The following is a 22,858-nucleotide window of genomic DNA, read 5'->3' as shown; positions in this document are numbered from 1 at the left end:
TATACACCTGACAGGGATTACTCTGATTAATATAAACTATGGAATAATTTTTTTCTTCTTTGTTTTTTAGAACACTGATTATAAAAAAAAACAAACCATAAACAAAATTCCTCTTTCATTCCATTGACCCGTAGTAGAAGTGTAAGAGACTGTGTAAATGCAGACAACTTCCTTCTTTTAAACAGTAGTGCTATTTTTATTTCATGTAGAGCATTTTGCTATGCTAAGTGACCCCAGGACCTGTAAACACAAAGGATTATTTCATGCTTTTGTTTACTGCTCAAAAGCTAGACTTGCAAGACTGTCAGTAAAGAAATCTTTTTAATTTGCACTGTACCTGAAGTTGAAGAGCTGTAGCCTTTAACAGCTTTGGTTTAAATATTAATGATAGACTTCTATGGGGAACAGTGAAAAATGCCTCTTTTTTGCAGTACAAACACATACAAAAGAACTACAGTCTATTTCAAATAAACATGAAAGTTTGATTCTGTGAGTTCTGAATACTAAGAGTAGGTGATGCACACAAAATCTGCTCCTCAACCCACTTCTGTACATAATACCGTCTTGACACAAGATACCTTTAAAATCTTTAAAGAGCAGATCAATTACAGCTGCTATGCACAAGCAAACTCTCCTAAGATGGGCTATAACTCTGCAATGTTTTTTAAGTGAAAGACAGAAGTCTGTGTGTCTAAAGGATAGTGTGAAACAAAATTAATTCCCTGTTGTAAAGCTTGTGTAAAGCCTACCCCTTTTGTGAACTTGCTTCTCAACAACGTGGACATAAAAGAAGTTTGAATGCTGACCCGAAATCAGAGTTGAAGTTAAATTATGTCCTCCCCATACTCCAAGAATAAGGACAAAGAAGTTTGAAAACAATAATTCCCTTACAAATATTTTGGTGACTTTTTGAGAAATAGCAAGACATAACAAGACACTTGACTTAGCAATGTCTGCTTCTAAATATAAGCATAATGTAACAGCCATGTAAACTATTCTTGAGCAAGATCTAATTGGAACCTAAAATAAATCAAACTTTTCATCCAATAGTTTAGCTTTGGACATAATGGAATAGCAGAAAGCTTTAATGTTACTAACACATTTTGTATGGTATTTCTGGTAACACGAGCTTTATAGAATTTGGAAAATAGTTTTCAGATTTCCAGGATGTTTTACAGTGATTACTGAGAAGACAAAAGTATATATGTATACATTCAAATTCTTTTATAATTATAATAATTACAGTAAACAGAAGCACAGCACCAACCAATTAACATTAGATAGAGAAATTATTAATCTAAGAAATACAAAATGTCAGGAAACAAGGTTCTTAATTTATTGAAAGATTCTCATTGCTTCTTCTAAAGCTAGAAAAAAATTTCTTTCTGCCATTGGAGCATTACTGTGCCAAAAGAAAAATGAATATAGATATGTTCCTCCTTCAAGTTGATTTTCACAGTTGCTTTGAATAGGTCTATTGTTATAAAAGTCACAAACACCACCAACTCCTCCTCTGCTCCAACAAACTACAAAAACAGTTGAAGCCAACAGTCAACTCCTGTCTTTACCAGAGCACCTACTTTCACATTCTGTTCATATGCATAACCCTGCCAAGTATCAACTTATTCTATGTTAATTTTAGTATAGGAATAGGTTTTGCCTATCTGAGGAAACCAATTGAAGTCAAAACTGATTCCTCAGCTACCAGGGTTCATACTGTTTAATTTTAACTCAGTTTGTTGCTAGAAGTGGAGGGGAAAAAAAGGAAACTACCAAGAGCAGGACTCTTTTAATTCTTAACCCCAATGGAACAAATAACAGCAGTTGCAGCATCATTAATACTGAGAATATTTATAATACTTAAAAAAAAAATGTAAGGAAAACAATGAAATCAGGTATGTGTGTCTATCCCTGACTATAACATATAGATACAAGATTTGTGTGGCAACATCTATAAATAAATAAAAAAAAAGTCTTATGAATGATTCAAAGAAAAGAAAAATGGAAAAAACCACCATATAAACTGCCATCCAGAAACTCAAAAATATTTGATATCTAATAAGTGAGGTATATAGCACCACCCTACTTGCCTTTGAAGGCAGAACAGACTGCACGTACAACAAAACCTTTTAGTTTACCTTTTAATTTAGTCCTTATGTCTTCTTCTACAGTATCTTCCTTCAGTAACAGTCAGTTAACATGAAAGTTTAGCCAAATAAAGGAATTAATGTTGGCATATGAGCTAGACAAAAAAAAGTCAGAATAACTTTTGTTTCCATGAAAACATACAAAAATAATTTTATATTTAATAAAATATCAAGTAGCCAGTAATTATTGACTTGCAGGAAAAAAAAAACAACAAAAACCCAAAAATATAGATCAAATCAAAAGTTCTTTATGTTCAATAAAAAACCACCCTAACAATGAGTAACAACAATAAAAGGAAGTCTTTCTGAACCAGAGATTATGGGTGAATTAGTCCATGGAGGACTATCTGAGGTATGCTGCTTCATTTACGTTAACACACTTAAATGCATGTTCCTTCTCTTGACATAGTCCACAGGCATAAGAGAAGTGGATCTGTTACACTGAAATGACAGCATTAGAGCAAACTAGCAAAACTACGTGGGAAGACAAGAGCTCACCAACATAAAAACACACCAGCTCCAGAAGGCTCTGCAGGAAAGAAAATATTATGAGACTTTCCTAGTAGTTCACAAGACAATTCCCAACTGCTGAAATTTTACTTCAGGAAAAAGAACACTGCAGCCTTGTACTATAGACTATGTTTCTATAGGGAATAGGTAAGATTCACAAAATAATCCATAAAAAAGAGTGGAAGATGGTGTTGCACTACATGGAAAATATGTTCCTTTCCACTCCTCTGCCTTCCCCAGTCTCCAAGTTGTAGGATTTTAGAAGAAAACAATTATTTAACAGGTACAAGAACATCTGCGTGGCTATATTGAGAGAGCAAAATCTGACTACTCCAGGCATAATATTTTCTTGTTTTCAGTGTGGATTTTGTAGTGATATCATAGTGTCACTTAAGCAAAAGTATGCGGTTAGAAGCTCTGAAAAGCTTTACCATTGATTTAAGTCCAAATTTTATTAAAGTCAATGTTAAACTCTAATTAAGAAGTCAGCTAAATCAGCTTTACTGAAGAGGAAGATAAAATTTACTTTGACTGTTTCTGAGGGAAATGAAAAACAAAAGAAAATAAATTAAAAGGTAAAACTAAAAGAATTTTGTGGATGATTAAACACTGGAATAGGTTGGGAAATTTCTAACCATGGAGACATTCAAAATTCTCTTGGACAAAGCCCTTTGTCCAAGAGAAAGAGAAACCTCTGAGCAAGCAGCTGGATTACATGATCTTCAAAGTTACCTATTAATTGTTTTAATAGATAAGGCTCTTACCATATACGTCTCCCCAACCAGTAAAGTCCAGGAAGATAAAAAAACTAGATTCCTGTGTGGCATTTAAGCTGGCCTTACAAAAATGGCTCTTGTTCTATTAGTAACAGAAGAACATGAACCAGTTCCTTATATTTTAATTAGATTACCAAGAGAAACCATAGAAGAATTAACATTGGTCAGTGACATTTTACCCTGCTTAGCAGTGGAGGATAGTGAAAATTAAGAATCCCAATATTCTTAGAATACATTTTATAATATTATATACTTTATAATAATACATACAAATACCTTTGTTTTGTATAGACAAATGAAAAATATATACCAGCAGTCAAATATATTTTTCATTTAACTTCAGAAACATACACCTTACTACATAACTGTATCAGCAAAAGAAGTGAGTAAAGATCAGTGTTTATAAAACTACAAAAGTAAGTAGGGGAAAAAACAGGGTGAATAAGCTCTACAGTTAAACAAATATTTATATATAATGTGATATTATAAGGTGTTTTATGTAAAAGATCTTTTAATATACAAACTACTTCCTAAGAACACAACTTGTGTTATTCTTAAGGAATTTCAACAATCTTTTAAATATAAGACAATAAAAAAATCCAATGAATATAGTGGCAAATAATATTATTGTCCATTTCACAAAGCATCAATCTACACAGGAAAACCACCTGGTAATAAAATGCCATAGTTTCCTCTTCACACAAAAACTTTTCTAACTCCTAATACTTTCTTTTAAGAGAAGGCAAGAAAATTACAAGCTTTGGAAACCATGCTAATTCAGCATTTTAGATCAAGCTTGCCCTTTTCCCTGGTCTCATTTAGAGCAACTTTCCAACCATTTAAAAGATGCAATCTTGAGCACATTGCACAATAAAAATTGTAGAATTTGTGTGCATAATAATAATAATAAAAAAGGCAGCTAACTCATGGTCAGATATACATAAATGCTCTCTTAGCCATTGCTGCTATTTATTTAAAAGTTAATGAAAATCTTCTGAGAATTCTTCGCTATTAGGTAAATTAAATAGCAGCAGAGCTACCTCTACAGAAGGCTCAAACCCATGTAATTGTTTTCTCCATTTCTGCTTCTCTCACCATCAGCTCCATACAGATCAAGCTCTGAATAATAATCAGAAGTCTCACGAGACATTACATACAGACACCAACAGAATGTTTAATTGTCACTCTCAGCCCCAGTAAAACAGGTTCAGATTTTAGCAACACACAGTCAGTAAGGGCCCAATCATAACAAAATTGTTTGGCAAAAAGATGGAGAACTCTAGAAATAAAACAGAAACAAAGTACGCGTCAAGATAGAAGACTAGCATGGTTTTATGAACTTAAACCAGAAATGAAATATAAAACAATGTTACTGCCTGATTCAGCTTTCTACATAAAAATGGATGCTCTTCCATGTGGACCCAAAACCTGAATTTAGTTGATAGCAGTAGGGAATAAAGGAACTACCTGCAACAACTGCAATAATAGAGACCATCAGCTTTATAGAAGAGACCACACAGAAATATAAAAATATGGTTTCAAAGCTTAAAAGAGTACAGTCATGCAGTTAAAGTAGCTTAGGTAGTCACAAACACAATGCAAAAGCCAAGTTTTAAGAACTGGTGATGTTATATGCACAAGATGCTGGCAAGAGTAAGTAGTGTTGTCTAAGCAAAGGAAACAGATGTCCTTTCATCGTTTGAAAGACCCCCAGGAATTTAATAACAAATTAAATGCCATCTAAAATTACAGCAAGAACAAAACATATAATAGGAGATATTTGAGGCAAAGAAGAGTTTATGAAGACAGAGTATTACCATTTTCAAAGTGTGTTGGCATATCAGGCTAGTATAGAACTGAACCACTAACTTACATGAAATAAGAAAAACTAAGAATCCATAATTTTGAACTTAATAATAAAACTATTAAGCTTGATGAGCTATTTCTGCACTCTCTTAAAACCAGAAATTTCCATGGTAAGACTGTCAACAAAGTTTCAGAGTACTAAATACAAGTAATTGCAAAAAATTGGCATGCAGATTTGGAATTGTTACTAAATACTAGACATTGCAAAGAAAGTGATGAGTTAAATTTCAGCTAGATATAAAGACAGCAGCTGCTGACAATTCACAAAGTATTACAGTGAATTATCATGGTTGAATAAATCTCACAGAAGGTTAGACAAGCACATTTATTACTTCAAATTTACAGAAACACAGATAAGTGTTAGAAAAATGAAACAGGAAAATGTTCAAGTGTTATTTGAAGGGGAAAAAAACCAAACCACAGTGTAAAATAGGAAAATATTTATAGCCTACTTATTAAGCTTCTAACACTCCTGAAGTTAGAGCTTTAAATGACAATTATACTGGTCAGTGACAGATTAATTAAAGTAGGATCTTGGTAATCTTTAATTTATTCTTCTTTTAATTCTTAGACTCTAACTGGTTTTACTTACTGCGACATACAAAGCAGTCAGAGCACTGATACATATGAACAAGGAGAGACAGGTGAATCAGAGGTACAAAAAACTTACCTGAAGTCATAAAATGCATCAAAACCGTAAAAGAATGTATGTTGACCAGTACAATTGATTAGTATCTAGATTTTAAAACCATCTTTACCATTATTTCCATTACTTGGTTGTGTGTACTAACATTGCCAAAGTAGTAGCACTTCAGACATTGAGGATACAAGTTCATACTCTGAAAATGTAGACAAGCCAGCACAAATTCAGGAATATTCCAAAATTATTAAATGTATGGTATACTTCCAAAACAGGCTTTAAGACAGGCAATATGTGTAAAATTGGATAAGGTACAAACTAATTTGTCACAAACAGTGCTTTCTGTAAATAATATTTCTTCTTTGTGTCACTCCATTGAAAAGTGTCATAAATTTAATACTGCAAGGCAGTACTGAAAAATTCCAAATCTTCATAAACAGCATTTTATTGAGGTTATTTATGCATCATCTGAAAAACAAAGTTCACAGATGAAATCCTGTTCTATTATGACATCCATGTTCTGTTTCATTCCTGATAAAACACAGATCAGTAATTAATTTCAAACCATCATTTTTTGTTACTCCAATTAAGATATGACACAAAGAGAGCTTAAAATAATTCTTTTCTTTAAGATGTAATACAGTTTCCTTTACCTAGTGATGGACAAAACTGAAAATAGCTCAACGGACTGTAATTCATAAAAAATATAGCTTCCTGGTCATTGTATGTTTTGTAGATTCCATCTCAAGAAATTGCTTTAAAAGTCGTAAATAACAAGGAGTGATTAGGAACTAGCCAAAGTAATTTTTACTTTCCTAATAGGCAAAGAGAGTTTATTCTTCTGAGATCTGATGAACATTCGTTAACTTGTAAGCAGGAAGAAGAAAATAAGGTAATCCTTTAAAGGCAGCAATAACAGGATATCAAAGTAATTTTGGCAGGAGTCAATGTTAACTACTTAGTAAAGCTGATAAAGAGTTTAAATTGAAGCAGAACAAAGATACAGGAAAAAGCATTCTGTAGAAGTTAGTGGAAGAGTTACAGACACGATAGAAAATGGTATAAAGCACATGAACGTGCTCAGCATCTCCTTCTCTAACTAAAATGATTGAAAGAGGTAGGTAAGAGGTTTGTGTAAAAAATAGGTTTGTGTAGCCTAAAAGGAGAAGCAAACCACTTTTTTTCTACTGTGTGAGGAAGCACATCCTTACAAAAAGACACAACATCTACATTTATCTTTGGGCAGTGGGAATTGTGTGTTATGGAACAATTTCTAACACATTCACTACAGCTAGGAGATGCAGAGAGAGAAATTAGAACAACACAACCACTCATTTCATTGCTCAAATCAGAGATGGTGGCACCTTCTAAAGATCTGAAATTCCAAAACAGACTCTGCTTGCAACTAGTTTAAGACTCTCACAGACTTTAATACAGACCTATGGACCTGCAATTATTCTCAGTTGTAGGCACACTGTACCAAGTGACTCTCTACACATCCTTTCTCCTCAAAATAAAATTATCAACTCACCACTTGTCCATTCTGAGGATTTTTATGTGCATACGGGGGTCCACGGATGTGATTCCACATCTGACCAGATGTCATAGCAAATACAACGCACTAGAAAAAGATAGAACAACAATATATTCATTAATTTACTGTGAATGACTGAACAGAAAAACATTCTGCTGCTTACTCTTGCTTTAGATATGTAATTTCTTTTCACTAACCAGACACAGTACCTCTATTTGTATTTTAAGATAGTATCTTCAGATGTTTTAAGATAGTATCTTCATAAAATTCTTCATGACTTCTACCATTCTGAAAATGAGTTAGCTCAAGTCATATTTTCCAAATTTCACTTGAAATAATCCTAAATTTATGCACGACATTTACATATCTACATGAAAACAAGTATTTGCAGCAGTAGAAGGCATTTATTGCAAATGTTCTGGAAACTCAAATTTATATAACCTTCCATGAAAATATTTCTGCCTCTAAATCTTATACTAATATTTAGCTTACCTTTCTGATTTCATGTGTCTGAAATTATACATGAAGTAATCAAAAAAATCTAGATATTAAAAAAAAATCTGTCCTATTTTATGAAATTCTCATGATGTGTCCTATATGACTGATATTCATTTTAGCTATGACAAACGGCAATGGTTGATTTGCTGGAAAGGTTGAAAATTCCCAACAGAAAAAAAGTGTGAGGTTAGGTTAGGAATGTGTGACAACTGTAAAAACAGACCTTAATGCTTGTAGAAGATCATACTGTGGAATACACATGACAAACACCAGTTGTACCAAGAGTCATTAAGACTATTTTAAAGAGAAAGTATAGTATTTTGGATTATCAAGTGAGAGAAATAAGATACATGTATCATCTAAATATGTCTTCTGTTTTATCAGTGCAGATAATCTTTACAAAACTACATTTTTAAGCACAGTACACGCTAATTTTTACTGTACATCAATATTTCAAATAGCATAATAAAGTCATGAAGATATGGCAGATGAATCATGGATGTAAAAATTTGTACCATAGTGTGGCAGCAGCTCTGTGGCCACGGAGAGCAGGCACAGACTTTCCCAGGCATTTTCCCAGGGAAGGCTGCCAGAAGATCAGAGTAAAGAATGAGACACAATTCCTATCTCCACTTGTTGCACCTGCTGTTCTACACATGTGGAATGTGTCATGGAGGTTTGTTTACCAAAGGATGATTTCTTAATTGGACACTGGATGGTGTTTGGGTTGATCGACCAGTTAGGTCAAAGCTGTATTGGACTGGCTGGAAGGGTTGCTGAGTTTCTCAATAAGTATAGTATAATACAGGATAGGATGATATAATAAAGCAATTGATCAGCCTTTTGCAATCATAGAGTCAATGCTAATTATTACCCAGATGGGGGTCTGCAGTGACACCATAGTGACTAACTAAACCAGGGTTTACTAAAACCTTTTAGAGTGTTTTTGTTGAAGAATGTTTAGTAACACGTTTGCAAAGTGAATATAAGCTAGTGTAGCTCTGTATCCCTGTAAATGCAGCATTGCTACCTCTAGAAATATGAACAAGGCCTTCATAGGGAATCTGGTCAAACTTTATTTAAATCTGTCTTGGCTTTCCTGGCTTTGCGTTTTCTTTTCATTTGGGGTTTGGGTAGTTTTTTTGTTTGGGTTGTTTTTTTGGGTTTTTTTTGCTGTTGCTGTTTGGTAGTAGTTGGAGAGGAAGGGTTTACCTATTTAGCTAAAACAGCAGTTTTCTCTAAGACCAGGTGACCATACCTAGTTTATATTAAATTGGCATATTATTTTTTCCCCTCTATTCTCTTTAGGATGAAATAGATAGTACCAACATATTGATGTACTACAGTAGTGATGACAGCAGAGGCAGCCAAAGTGTAAAGATAGGTTACAATGTGTCAGTATGGAATGACAAGAAATGATGCACAGGATTACACTGGAGATCCCAAACCTATAAATAGTAGAATAGTGAATCAAGAAACACAGACATGGGAGCTTGTAGAAAACCATTTTAGTGCTAATAAAGAAAACAAATGACAAGCACCCAACATATTTAAGATCATCTCGATTGACCCTGTAAATTCTGATGTGAAATTTTGTTACAGATCAGTCAAGAAGTGCAAAGTGGAAATAGCCCAAAGTGGACCCTAAACCAAGGAGGAAGAAAGCAGCAGCATCATAACCCTTCCAGCAAAGACCGTGGAATGCTGACAGCTCACCATAATACCACATCACCCCAAAGCAAAAGACTGATCTGGAGATCCAGAGAGAAGCAGTGGAAGAGTAACCATGACATAAGAGAAAGGCAAAGATACCAAGAGATGCATGCAGAATGATTTAATTGTGGTGTCAATGAAACTTCTCTTGCAATAGAAAGAGAAGATACATTTTCAAATACAGTTTAATTACTGTTTTGCTGTAGTGCTACGATTTTAATTACAATATGAAAAGGTTCTTATTTTTAATATAAAATGTGTTTCATTTTGCTTTTTACATGATTAAGAATGTAACAGCATAATAACTAACATGGCAGATGAAGACATACTGGTAGTGATTGCTAACAAATGGATTTTGTTTTGATTAATAATATGCAACAACATGAAAAGAGTATACAGCGATATTATTGGAAGAAGAGTGGCATAGTTATTTCTATACCTTGCAGATTGTTTTAGCAGAAAAATTTATACTGCAATTTTGGTGATGATTCACATTATAGCTTATGCAAAAGCACAAAACTGTAGAAATTTAAAATATGGGTATCAAAAGTGAAGTGAAAGATATTTAGAAAGGCAAAAAATTAGCTGAAAATTCAAACACTAAATTTTCATAACAGATGCAGAGAGTACACAAACTGTGCCTCTCTAAAATTGTGTTTTTCATAAGAAGTAATTTTTCTCATTTTTTAATTACTGTTTGTAATTTGTAATCTCTAGGGCCAAATATGGAAAGATCAAAAAGATCTGCTTCCATATGGAAAGATCAAAAAGACTCTACCCCATTTTATATATAGTAATATATTTTATAAATTATAAATCTCCCAAATTACTGAAGATCTTTCATGCTTTAAATACCACACTGAGAGACAGTATAATATCTAGCAAAAAAAAGTAACTAGGAGATGCAACAGTGGGGAGAAGAAAATGTCAAGTATAAACATAACTGAAAAGCAAGGACTCAACAATACGGTTATTTAACCTGAAGGCATCTTTCACATTCTTTCAGTTCAGACTGTTTGTGACCAAAAAAACCTAATTTGATTTACAACACACTGAATCTGCAATGATTTCCTTCCATCATGTTCCTTTTTATGATGTTTTTCCACAAACTTTTTCAGCAGCCAAAATACATTTTCCAGGTTCTCCCTTGTCCTTTTCCAATCTTCATCTATTTTAAGTATCCTAAGAACAGAGTATTTTCATCATATTCCTTATGCAAGAATTTAGTATGCTACATACAGTGCTTGACATTGGAGCTCATTTTGCTGTGCTCTATATTCTCCAATTACAATCATCTGTATAAAAAAAAACAACATTGGAAACTACAGACTTGTACTGTTTGTAAAATACACACCATTATTTGTAGAACAGATGCATGCATCTGTAATTCATGCTGATACACAGTGTTTATCATTCCAAATGGCATAGTTTCCATAGGATACTATACTTTGGGATCCAAAAGTTTCCAGACTAACCATTACTGTGAGTTGATTTTTCTCAGTTAGAAACTTTGCCAAATTAATTCCTACAAATGACCAGCTTGTTCATATTTACTAGCAGATGCAGAGAAGTGGAGCCTTTCTGCAGTTTTCTTGGATCTTGTCAAAGTTCAAAGGATGAAAAGAGGAGTAAAGGACAAAATTCAAGTTAAGCACTCTCTGATCACAATGCCACTTTTCTACAGTAAAGTCTGTATTTCAGCAATTCTACAGAGAGGAATACTACAGAGACACACCTTTTCTATATCTGCTCCTTCTTTCTCCTTGTCAGACTCCAAGAACAGCACTAACTGCTGCATGCCACTTGATTTATCAATGGAATGCAGGGTTTTTTTCCAGGGTTTAAGCTATTTTAACAGCTTCTAAATTCAGGTAGCTTATTTTGCAACTAATGATAAAAGCAAGCAGTCAGAGTATTTGGTTCTGTAGCCAAACACTGGTGTTCTAGGTGAGTACACTACATGTGTAGATTGATCTGCTGCAGGACCTTGTTAACAAATTACAACTGATGCTTCCTTGATGGCTTCCATCCTTAGTTTCACCAAGGGGTTGACTACTTAAGCTCACCCATGGCACATTTGTGTGTAAATCACAAGGTTTCTAAGAACAGATAAAAGCACCAAGAGTCCCAGAGAACACTGAATTGCAAGCAAGACACAACTTCACAGGTACATAAGCAAAATTTCTCAACTGTTCTTGGTCTTGAAAACTTTGCAAATTATTTATTTGGGTTTTATACATCCCCTTCTCAAAGGCCTAAGTTTTGTTTAACACTGTCTGCTAATTCATTAAACAAAACTACTGGAGACAAGAGTAATTTAGTATGCCTTTTGAAGAGAAGCTTCCTATTAGCAGATAGTATATAAAACCAATAATTTGATTTCTTTGCAAGCTTAGACCCAAGAACATGGAAAATGTTGTAATATAAGAAAACTAATGAAATTTTAGATTCATTTATGGATATGGTTAAATTCAAGCATAAGTTCAATAAAATGTTGACACATGACAGCTAGTTCTACACTTCATTTCTATATTGTTCTGTATATGTAAATTCTAACCATTTCAGAATTACTGTTTTAAAGAAATGCAATCCTTTCCTATGCAGTTTAACCTTGCTTTTGCACGCAATCAAGGCTCTCATGCTATGAGATCTGTACTCCTTTTATAAATCCATCACTTATCAGACTCTCCATTAAGAGATATACAATTAAAGTACAGAGTACAATGCAGAAGCAAAGAGAATGGATTTCTGTATCTTTAAATGTGCATCTCTAAAACCTCTAACTACAGGAAGAAAAAGAAATTAACAATCACAATTTATTGATGTTCTTTTGGATGCCTACCTAGTCACACAGAGAAACCTTTGTTTTTCTGTTAATCTTTGAATAAAGCTCATTAATTTTTTATCCTCATTTCCAGAAAGGGGTGAAAAAGTCACTAGTAGCCATAAGACTCTCCAAGCTCCTTTAGACCAATAAATGCTGATGAATGTACTATGTGGTGTTAGTACTGGGGAGTGTATTTCTCATACCCACTAACTGTTATGAGAACAGTAAACACATTGTCTCCTCATTCAAGTGACCTGTCATATTTAGCCCAAGAGAGTTAAATCCTAAGCAGCTGCCTTCTAACCTCAGCACAGACTTTGTCTTCCCTGATTCCACAGGTATATAGGCAAATCTGAAATATATGCATAAAGTAAAACTGAAAATTACATGCAGAAAACAACAGCTTTGTAAAGAAATGCTATCAAAAGACAGTCTAGCCAACAGAACAGAAACTCTCAGCACACATACTTTTGTCTAAAATGAAGCAATTCCTTACCTAAACTGTTAGAACCTTGCCTAGTTTATACCATCTGACCTTTTCTTCTCTCTGCTTAAGAAATGTAGAGTCCTGAAGAGTCTGAATTGCTTCTTGTTACCAGCATAAAAGGACAGGAGTCTTCAAATATCTAAAGACTGAAGTCCTTTGTCATCTTTGTGTTGGCATTTCAGAGGGAAAATATCCATAGATGAATAGCAGAATTTGAATTAAAGCCTAAGATAATCTAGGGGATACATTTTACATGTGATTTCAAAAGACATCTTTTAGGATACTATGTACTGAGACTCAGTCATCCTGGTTTGCCATCCTAAAAGTCTTCTGGGTAACAATGTAAGTGAAAATGCCTAAGGCATACAAGATCCTACCAGAGCCTGCCGTGTTTCAATGAGGGGATGAAACCACAAATATTGCTGTGGTGCAATCTAATGCTGAGGGGCAAAACCAATTCGATGGTCTTGTGTGAGCTGGCATTGGAATCAACGTGTGAGATGAAACCTGTGGTCTTGCTTCTGCAAGTCTATCAAAACTGTTAGCTGCATAATTAAAAATTGTATTCCTAAATATTTTTCTGAAACAGTACTGGAAATATTGTCTATGTGACACAATATTTTTCTATCAATGAAGTTATCAAATAAACATTTCTGGGATCCCCTGTCAAAACAGCACAGACTCTTTATGCTGAGAATTTTCATCTACTTTTAGCAACAGATCATTCCATCAGGCAGAGTGACACCATCAATTTTTCACTTTAATAAAAAGTAACCAACTTTTATTTTTTCTTTTTTTAAGATTTGGGAACATAAAACTGTTCAGAGCAAACTGAGAAGCTCTAACAAAACAAGAAAACAAGAGTCCTCTGTTTGCAATGATACAGTTTTCAGTCACTGAATGACAACCTCTATAAAAAGCTTTCATTTGAAATGAAAAAAAATTATTTGCAATATGTTTAATAAACTAGCTACCTAGCAGTACATCCAAAAAGCATTTAAACCCTAAACCTAAAGCTTTTAGAAAAGTGTTTTTGTGCTTTCTCAGCTTTATAGTATCCAAAAAAACTGCCAGTAAGGAACATAATAATTGTCAATACTTCTGCTGAAAATGTGGGCTTTCTGTTCTGTTTTTTTTAAACATCTTGCCAGAATTTCTCTGTTTAATTTGGTTTTGAAAGTTCAAAAAGAAAAAAAAAATCATGAAGAACATAATGATTTAGAATTAAATATTTTTTACTTATTTATACCCTTCATAACAAGCATTTTCCTAAGCATTACTTTCCCTCCTTAACTAGACACCATCTTATCAATTTTTCCTTTTAATGAGCTTTTATCAAAAAAAGAAGCTCTAAGTTTAGTGGTAGAAAAAAGCACTATGTAAGAGAATCATAACCATACAATTCTGAATACATTATTACCTTCTATATTAATATAATACTAGTGAGTGCCCATTTTCTTCTATGAATCACAACAAATTTTAGTCATTAACTGAGGTCATCTGTCTGCAATCTGGAGTTCCTTCTGATTCCACCAAAAAAAGTTATAAAATTAACTTGTATGCCAGTGCAGGTCTGAAGTCCAAAAGGACTTCTGGTGAATGTATGATCTTTGCTAAACCAGCATTTTACAGGATATGGGCTTTTATTACATTGTGAAGTCAGAACAGTAACAATTAAAACAGTAAAGCATTGGCTCAATGCCATGATTCATTACAACATACTTTCAGATATAAGACCACTTCCTGAAACATCCTTTAAGTGCTGTTAATTTTAAAGAAAACAGAATTTTACAGGAAAAAGTATTAGCAACAATTTAGGGCATTAATGCCATTTTAGTTACTTGCTTGTCTATACAATTGGCAGGATAGCAATTACTGAATGACATGAATACATTTCTTAAAATCTTTGATTGCATTTGGATCTGTCCTCAGGAGTTCAGCTGACTGTCATTATAGGTTTTCTACACAGAAACTAACAGTCATGTTCAGATGGAAACTCTTGATCTTCTGCTAAAGAGAACAGCAAACATTCTAAAAAAAAATTGATGCATTCCTTTTCTCAATTTAATTACATCTTCAACTATTTATTGCAGCTTGTAGTATAATGATTCTATGATTTCAAGAACACATTTTTAACCTCTGTAAGACAAAGCCAACAATTCCACAAAACATTGAAACAAACTTTTCATCTGAAAAATCTGAGGTATGAAACTGAGATGAAATTGCTGTCTCCAGAGAGAGTGAAAGGATAAAAAAAGGAAATACCACTGATTACATATCTTTATTTAATTTTTTGACACAAGTATTGATTTTCATGTCATAATTATTGTTTTAGTCAGGTTGTTGCTAAAGATTAGAAATAAAAAAAAATTTAGACTGATACATATCAAATGTGAGATTAACTGGTGGTAGAGCATCTTTAGAAAGTATTATAATTGAAAAATAATGGTAACCTAGAAAAATATATGGAATTAAATAAGAAAAGACTTTGGGAGAGACAGGTCAACAATCTGTGCTAGATCTCAGGATATTCCAAATGACATCCTAGAACAGAGGAAGACATTCTGATCCTGGCTCTCTAGATCAAAAGGGAAGTTCATTCTACTTCAAATTTAGTCTTAGGGGTGGTTTATTTGAAAACTTGTTCTGTATTCCTTCCTTCATATATGGTGTAGATTAACAAACTGCTTGAATAAAGATGTTTTCCTACACTAGTAGGAAAAGCTATGAGAGCACATGAGAGAAAACAGTATTATTATCAGCAGCCATTATTCAAGATTAATGCCAAATATTAAAGAATTCTCAACAAAGAGTTTTCCTTAAGATCTTATTAATAATCTAGACATAAAAATTAGTTCTCACCAGATACTAGGTAATTTTATCTTTGACCTTTACGAGACAAAGTCTGCCAAAGGCTCATCAGGTGACAGTACCACAAAAAGAATACATCTTCTCACACTGTTGAATCAGAGCAGAATAGCAAACCAGTAATACAATATTGAAAAGGAAAAACCAGTTTTAGGATAACCTAAGTCTAGCACAACTAAAACACACAGAGCTATAAAAGAACCCAGGTTGAAAGAGACCTCAAAAGACCACCTGGTGCAAGCTTTCTTGGGAAAAGGAGCCTAGATGAGAAATAAAACATGAATGCTGATGTACAAACCAAACTCATATTCCAGCTATAATCCTAGCCATGTCCTTTCAAGAAAGGTTAATTCATATTGATACAAGTTGAGGAAAAGTCTTTAAAATGATCACAGGAATAAATAATCATTTAAATGGCAAAAGAATACAAGATTTGCTTATATTGCAAAAAACACATGGATGCCTTTCTAAAAAGTAGTGTTCTCCATTGGTATAACTACTAGTGCAGTAAGATATGGGACTGGATTCAATAATTACAGACACTAGTCTAGCATTAAAACCCATGCTTCTGATGCCAGGTCCCTGAAAATTAAGTCTTTAATGCTTCTCCTCAGATTTTTCCTTTTCTCTTGGTCACAATGATGTCAGAGAAATTAGTGCTTGTTTATACAACACCTACCATCCCTGGATACTGTTTCCTGTTTAAAACTGAGACAGCTAAATTGCACATCCCACATTTTTCATCAGTCTACTCAGGTACTTGAAAACCACCATGTAAATAAACACAGTGCAACACACTATTAAGCAAATTCAAGCTTCATTCATTATTTATGGTTTTGAGGATTTAGCTGACTAATATTTCAAACAGACTTTGCTAGATCTAGTCTTTCCTCAGAGCTAACACTAAGATCATCCTATTCGCATTTAGGTTAATAGTAGAACGTTAAAGTCAGTACTACTGAAACCAGTTTTGGAAACAATTCCCTCTTTTTCTTTGTTTCTCAGCTCTTTTATCACTGCCTTAGAAACATATAAGCCTTTGTTTTTTTCTCAACCTTTCATTACTCTGAAGTGAATATCTATGCTAAACCAATTGATCAACATTTTGGATTTTATACAAAAAAGGCAAGTTGAACCATAGCCATGAACATCAGTATCAATTATTGGAAACATTTTCATACTAAAGTTCCAAGAAAAAACTGCAGCTATCAGAGAATTTGATAATATTCAGTGAGTTGCTCATAGTAACTAATACTTCTTATGAGAACTAGACCTAAAATCTGGATTATAAATCTTTCTCTGACAGTATCATTCTGAACAATGTACTAATGCAATGGTTTTTAATTTACCCTGCATATAATGAACAGATATATGCTAAGATAAGAAATTAATAAAAAGCATATAAGGAAAATCTTCATACCAGAGCTGCCATGGCCCAGCCAGTTTTGTTATAGATGAACTCCAGATTATTTCTTCGCAGATATAACAAGCCACCAACAAGAGATACCAGAAGAGCCAGTGCAATTGTACCAGAATAGTTAGGAGGCCTGAACACTCTAATCTGGAAAGAAAAATGCAAATACAGATTGTAATAAATGCTTATATACAGATGATCTTCCATATAAACATAATGAAGCATCTGAAATCTGGTTTCAGAGTCAGCAAGACTCTGAAATATAATTTAATAAGAAAAAATAGTCCTTTCTTTAATGAGCACCTACTATGAAAAATGTTCATGTTTAATTTGGAACTGTGCAACTCTGAAACATTATTTCTTCAACAGATTTGCTGGCTGTGTCTGAACTAAAAGCAGCTACCTTCAAATCTAAGTGTTTTGTATAGAATTTTGTAAAGCACATTTTATTTATTAACAACTAATTATTACTGCTTTTATATATTATATTTTACCTATATTATATTTTATGTAATATTTACTGTTTTTATCTAGACTTAGACTATAGCAAAGCAAGAATGGAATATAATCTGCAGAAGTTCTCACAAGTACCAAAAATGTTATTTTTTTAATGTGTTGTAGAGCCCTCACTTGACAAAGAAAGTTATTAAGGAAAGATGGAATTTATCATCAACCTGTCTCAAACCACAAAGATACATTTACCTTCAACTTTTAAAATTGCTGAAAGACTTACATGAACATCTGTTCTGTCAGCTATCCATTTAGCTAGCTGTTCAGCTGCAAATCCGATTCTCTGCAGGTCAAATGTGTCAGCTCTCTTGGGTTTACCCTTCGGAGGAAAATGCATGAAAGTTGGAGCAGAGTTCATATTCAGCTACAAAACCAGGAAAAACAGCAGGAAAAAATTAGTAACCTTATCCTCAAACTATAACATCACAATAGCCTTAATAACACAAATCTAATTAGCATAAAAATATCACTTGCCTCCGTACATTACAGTTTTTGAAATATTCTCATATATTCTCATAGTCCTCCAAAAAGTGCTCACAATATTCCTTACAGTAGATTCTTCAGGTTGTTTAATTATTTAGAATGTTTCCCCCACAAGTTTTTCTATATAAGAGTATCTTATGCTTTTAAGTTCTCACACACTCTAATACCTTTCCTGTAATTGGTAAAACAGAGACTCTGCACCCAACCCAATCTATTAAAGTATATTAACTTATAATTCTAAGGGAGCAAAGTAGCTTGACATTGTTTAGCTACAAGAGACTAACCAATAGTGACTAGGCTTTTTTTGAATCCAAAAAGGACTGGATAACTAGCTTAAACTGCCCTAGAAGTTACTGTTAATTCATGTGCTGATGCCACTGGAACTATTCACAGCATATTAAAAAATCCTCAAAAGTGATAAACAAATAGATCTAAATATACATTTGCTATTTGAAATTTTGACTTCAGCTTTGCAAGGTAGTATGGGAAAATGTAATTTCACTATATAAAATTCCTCTGTATTCAGGTAATCTCAGAAATAATGCAATAAAGCACTAGAAAAAATGAAAATTAACATAAACAAAATCAGGGGTAATAATTAAAGGCGATGCAATATGGAGCTTTTTAAATAAACAAATAAGTTTTTTTAATTCCTGAAAAATTAAGTTCACATCACATTAGCAAAAATGTATATTGAATCAAGTAAAAAGCTGAATTTATAAATACAAATTACCAACTATTAAAATATTTTCCATCTAAGCAAAAAAAAAAGTATCCCTCTTCTTTAGTGAAATAATTTGAAAATAAAAGATATTTCATGAAAGGCTAAGATACATGTTGTGAAATAGCTAAATAAAATATTTTATAAGATAAAGAAACATTCAGACATCGTATAGTGTTTGGAGGCAGCTGATCTGGAACTGCTTTGTCATTTCTCTATAAACATGGCAGAAGCTGCAAAAATCAAAATCACATTACTTTTTTGGGGGTTTTTTTGGTTTTTTTTTTGCTATGGCATCACTATCACATGACTTTGCACACATAAATGTAAAGTCAGAACTGCATTTTCCTCAAATCCACCTTGAAATAGTCATTAGTATAACTTATTCTTAACATTCTGTCTGTTAAAAAAAACCCCATACATATTTATGTTTAATTTTGTCTAAATGTAAACATGATTTCAATTGCATGCCATTTGAAATAAACTGAATGTGTGCCCTGTTACACAAGGAATAAGTTGAACTGGACTCTTCTAACAAGTGCTGATTGGCTTAAGGTAAGATCTAACAAAATATTTTGTATTATTATAACCATGAAGGTTACAACATATATGAAGTTCTCCAGTCTACATAGTCTATAGGCTATAAAGTCTTGAATGTTTATAGCAAAAAAAAATTTAATTTTTAAAGCAAGATCTTAAGCCATTAATAACCATTTTTATACAATACATTCTAATATTTCAACTGGAAGTAAAAATATTTATTAAACACACTATTTAAACTTTTTAAAGTATTTTAAAAAAACATATTAATCTTTTTCCCTGAACATTTTAAGTCACACACTTCACCAAAAGGAATTTAAGATATAGAGATACCTTAAAAGTTTTTCACTCCTCCTAATCTGCACTTTTAGCTTCAATCAATGGAAAAATATCAAAGATAAGCATGTCAGTATTTAGTATTCATTTTCAAGAGATGTTGTTTTCCTTGATTTTTCAATTTCAGAGCAGACCTTAAGCTATTCTCCAACTTTTACTCTTCATAGTCAACAAATAAAATGTAAAACAGTCAGTTCTCTTTTCCCAGAAGAATTTCCAGACTAAATATTACTGAAGCTGAAGAATATTGTATTACATAAAAGCAATTAAAAGGCTCTTTTACTAAAGAGTTTTTTTCCCTAAAGAGAAAATAAAGGAAATCTTTAAATGAAATGTTATTTCCAATGTGTTTAATTCTAAAAAAAGGTCTAAAAAATTGCTTAGAAAAAAAATTGCATATATATATATATATACACATATAATGCAATCTATAAAAAATTATTCTAAACTACACTTGGAAAATACTAGACGTGGTCACTAGTAGAGTGTGTCTTCACTGATGTCACAGAAACTGCTGTTTTTTAACTAGGAGAAAATTGCATACAAAGCAGGGGTACACACCTACAAACAGAATTTAATTTATCTTGTATTATTTGATGAATTGACATGTAGTTCTAAAAACTGACAATGCTTTGAAGTATTTAACATTTACCTGCTGAAAAACATCTGCCCCTTCGTCATAATCCACTATTGTGAAAAACAGTTTGTTTGAAAAAGCAGATGAATAGCGCCATGAATTAGCCAGCACTTGATATTCCTCATTAGCTTGCCTGTTAAGGAAAAGAAACAAATGTATGCCATATGCCATTCACTTTAAAAAAATATATTATAATCAGCTGAAATGGTTAGATGAATTACATTTGCAGTATCATTCTCAACATCCATATTATGAACTAAAAAGTTTCAGTTCCTTATGCAACTCTGTTTCAAACTTGTCACCTCTGAAATTGGAAATGTATTAAGCTATACAAGAGAAATCCCAAGATGATATTAAGAAAAAATAATGTTTTCCATATTTAAAGTCTAAGGAAATAGGACTAGTCTGAGTTGGAAGTATCAAATAGACCTGCTAACAGATCCATGCAAGGATATGCTTATGGGGCCCTTGAGTGCACTATCATATACGATATACTTCCTAGAAACAGCTATACATAAGGAATTTTGAAACTAGGGGACAAATAACACACAACTGTGAAAACAGTATGTTCCTAAAATAGCAGAGCCATAGGAGAGCCAAAGAGAGCCAAACTATGAAGCACTGGGGAAATGATTCTAATGGAATAAAAAGTAGGCTTGTAAGCAGCACGACAAACTCTAGGCTATTTCTCTAAAAGTAGTTTTAAATGTGGTAATTTTGTACAACATATAATCTTTTCTATCAGCACTAGAAGGCGATTTGCTACAAAATATCCTCCTAAATAGAATAGCCAAACAACAAACAAAAACCAACCAATGCACAAAAAAAAAAAAAAAAAAAGCACCAAAAAACCCCCACAAAAAAACCCCAAAGAGAGCACAAACCAAAACAAACAATTTTGTCCTGACTTTACTAAGAGGAAGGGAAAGACAAAGGGAATTCCAGGAGAATAATACTAGCAATGACATCTGCTAAACACACAGCGCCATAAAACCACAGGTTATTCCACAGGACGAATCTATACCAACTAAAATTCAGGGGAAAAAAAACCCAAAATGAAGGAATGCTTGCAGTATTTTCTGATTTAGAGAAGCTTCTCTGCTAAACTCCATATTACTGTTTAATCACATCCACTGTAAAGTCCAAACTAGTGTTTTACCACTTGACAACTCATCTTCACATACTTCATATACTACTGAAGTAGTATAAATTTGTTCTGCAGCTTTTCTCAAATAGTATTTCTACAAAAACAGTTCTATGTGCTTCATGGTGCAGAACACTTTTTAAAAGTTGTAAATGCAAAAATCTGTTTGCTGCAAGAGAAACTCTGCACTAAACATATATAAGAGAGGGCAACGAAGGGGAAGAGCATCACAAGATCACAGACATCATAAGACCTTTCCCATTTCTCCGTATCTGAGATCAACCTTAGACATTAAATATATTACATACAAATTCCAGCACAATTGTGTAGTATTAAGAAATCTGTACTATACATGAAAAAAAAAATCATAAAATGCCAATAGTTAAAATAAAATTGTTGATCTCCCACAAAGAATTGAAAACATGAAGCACAATAAAACTCAACTTTCACCTGTTCTGGTAAAATTTGCTATTTAACACCCTTACTCAATGGGCAGTTTGCAATTAAAAGAAAGAAAAGAAGCAATTTAGGCATTAGATTGGTTACTTCAGAAACAGATATTATCCCTAAGCAGACTAACATTCATTGTCATCCTGAAGAGGGCAGTCAGACAACATCAAAGGAATGCTGTAGAATCTTAAGCAATATCTGTAGTGCACTCTTCTGTTAAAGCTGCTATATTTAAGCTGAACCATTTTTATTATAAGAACAAGATGAAAATCAGTTCATCTTGATGCCACCATTCTTCTTTATCTACCTTTCACTTGTGATGAAACAGTATTTCTGGGAAATTCAGATACTCCACTTACGGCCCCACTATCTGAGAGGTCTCTTGTTCCCATTGATCTCTATGTATTTTCCATCTTTAAACTATTTTGAATTAATGGGTAACATTTAAAGTATTATTTTGCAAAAGGCTGCATTTTTTGTAACAGACTCAAAATACAATTTCATCCTCACATTGAAAATAGCAAACAATTCTGTGATGCATCCTCATAGAAGATCTTGAAGGGTCTGGAAACGAGTGAAACAAGGAGCAGCAGAAACACAAAGTTAAAGGATTACCATACACACATAACTGAAGATCATCCTACACACCACTATATCATTTGCAATTGATAAATTTCTGATAGAATAACATTAGTAACTTATTGTAGCACTAGTTCATTCCTTTTCAGACAAAATAACAGTAAAAAGCATTAGCACT

At 33.0% G+C, this 22,858-nt stretch overlaps 1 protein-coding gene across 2 annotated transcripts in view; it reads right to left on the bottom strand.

The window, feature by feature from the left end:
• Positions 1-22,858, bottom strand: part of TUSC3 (tumor suppressor candidate 3) — a 110,845-nt gene that overhangs the window by 45,392 nt on the left and 42,595 nt on the right. For both annotated transcript variants that reach the window (XM_012573477.5, NM_001245134.1), the window contains 4 exon segments: positions 20,523-20,640; positions 18,014-18,154; positions 17,287-17,427; positions 7,471-7,560 (listed from right to left, as the gene is read on the bottom strand). In XM_012573477.5, the coding sequence (XP_012428931.4) occupies positions 7,471-7,560; positions 17,287-17,427; positions 18,014-18,154; positions 20,523-20,640 (490 nt within the window).

This window comes from Taeniopygia guttata, chromosome 4 (assembly GCF_048771995.1).
Source record: "Taeniopygia guttata chromosome 4, bTaeGut7.mat, whole genome shotgun sequence".
NCBI classification, from domain to species: Eukaryota; Metazoa; Chordata; class Aves; order Passeriformes; family Estrildidae; genus Taeniopygia; species Taeniopygia guttata.
Note: the sequence above shows the minus strand (reverse complement) of the source record. Positions and strands in the feature narration are given on the sequence as shown.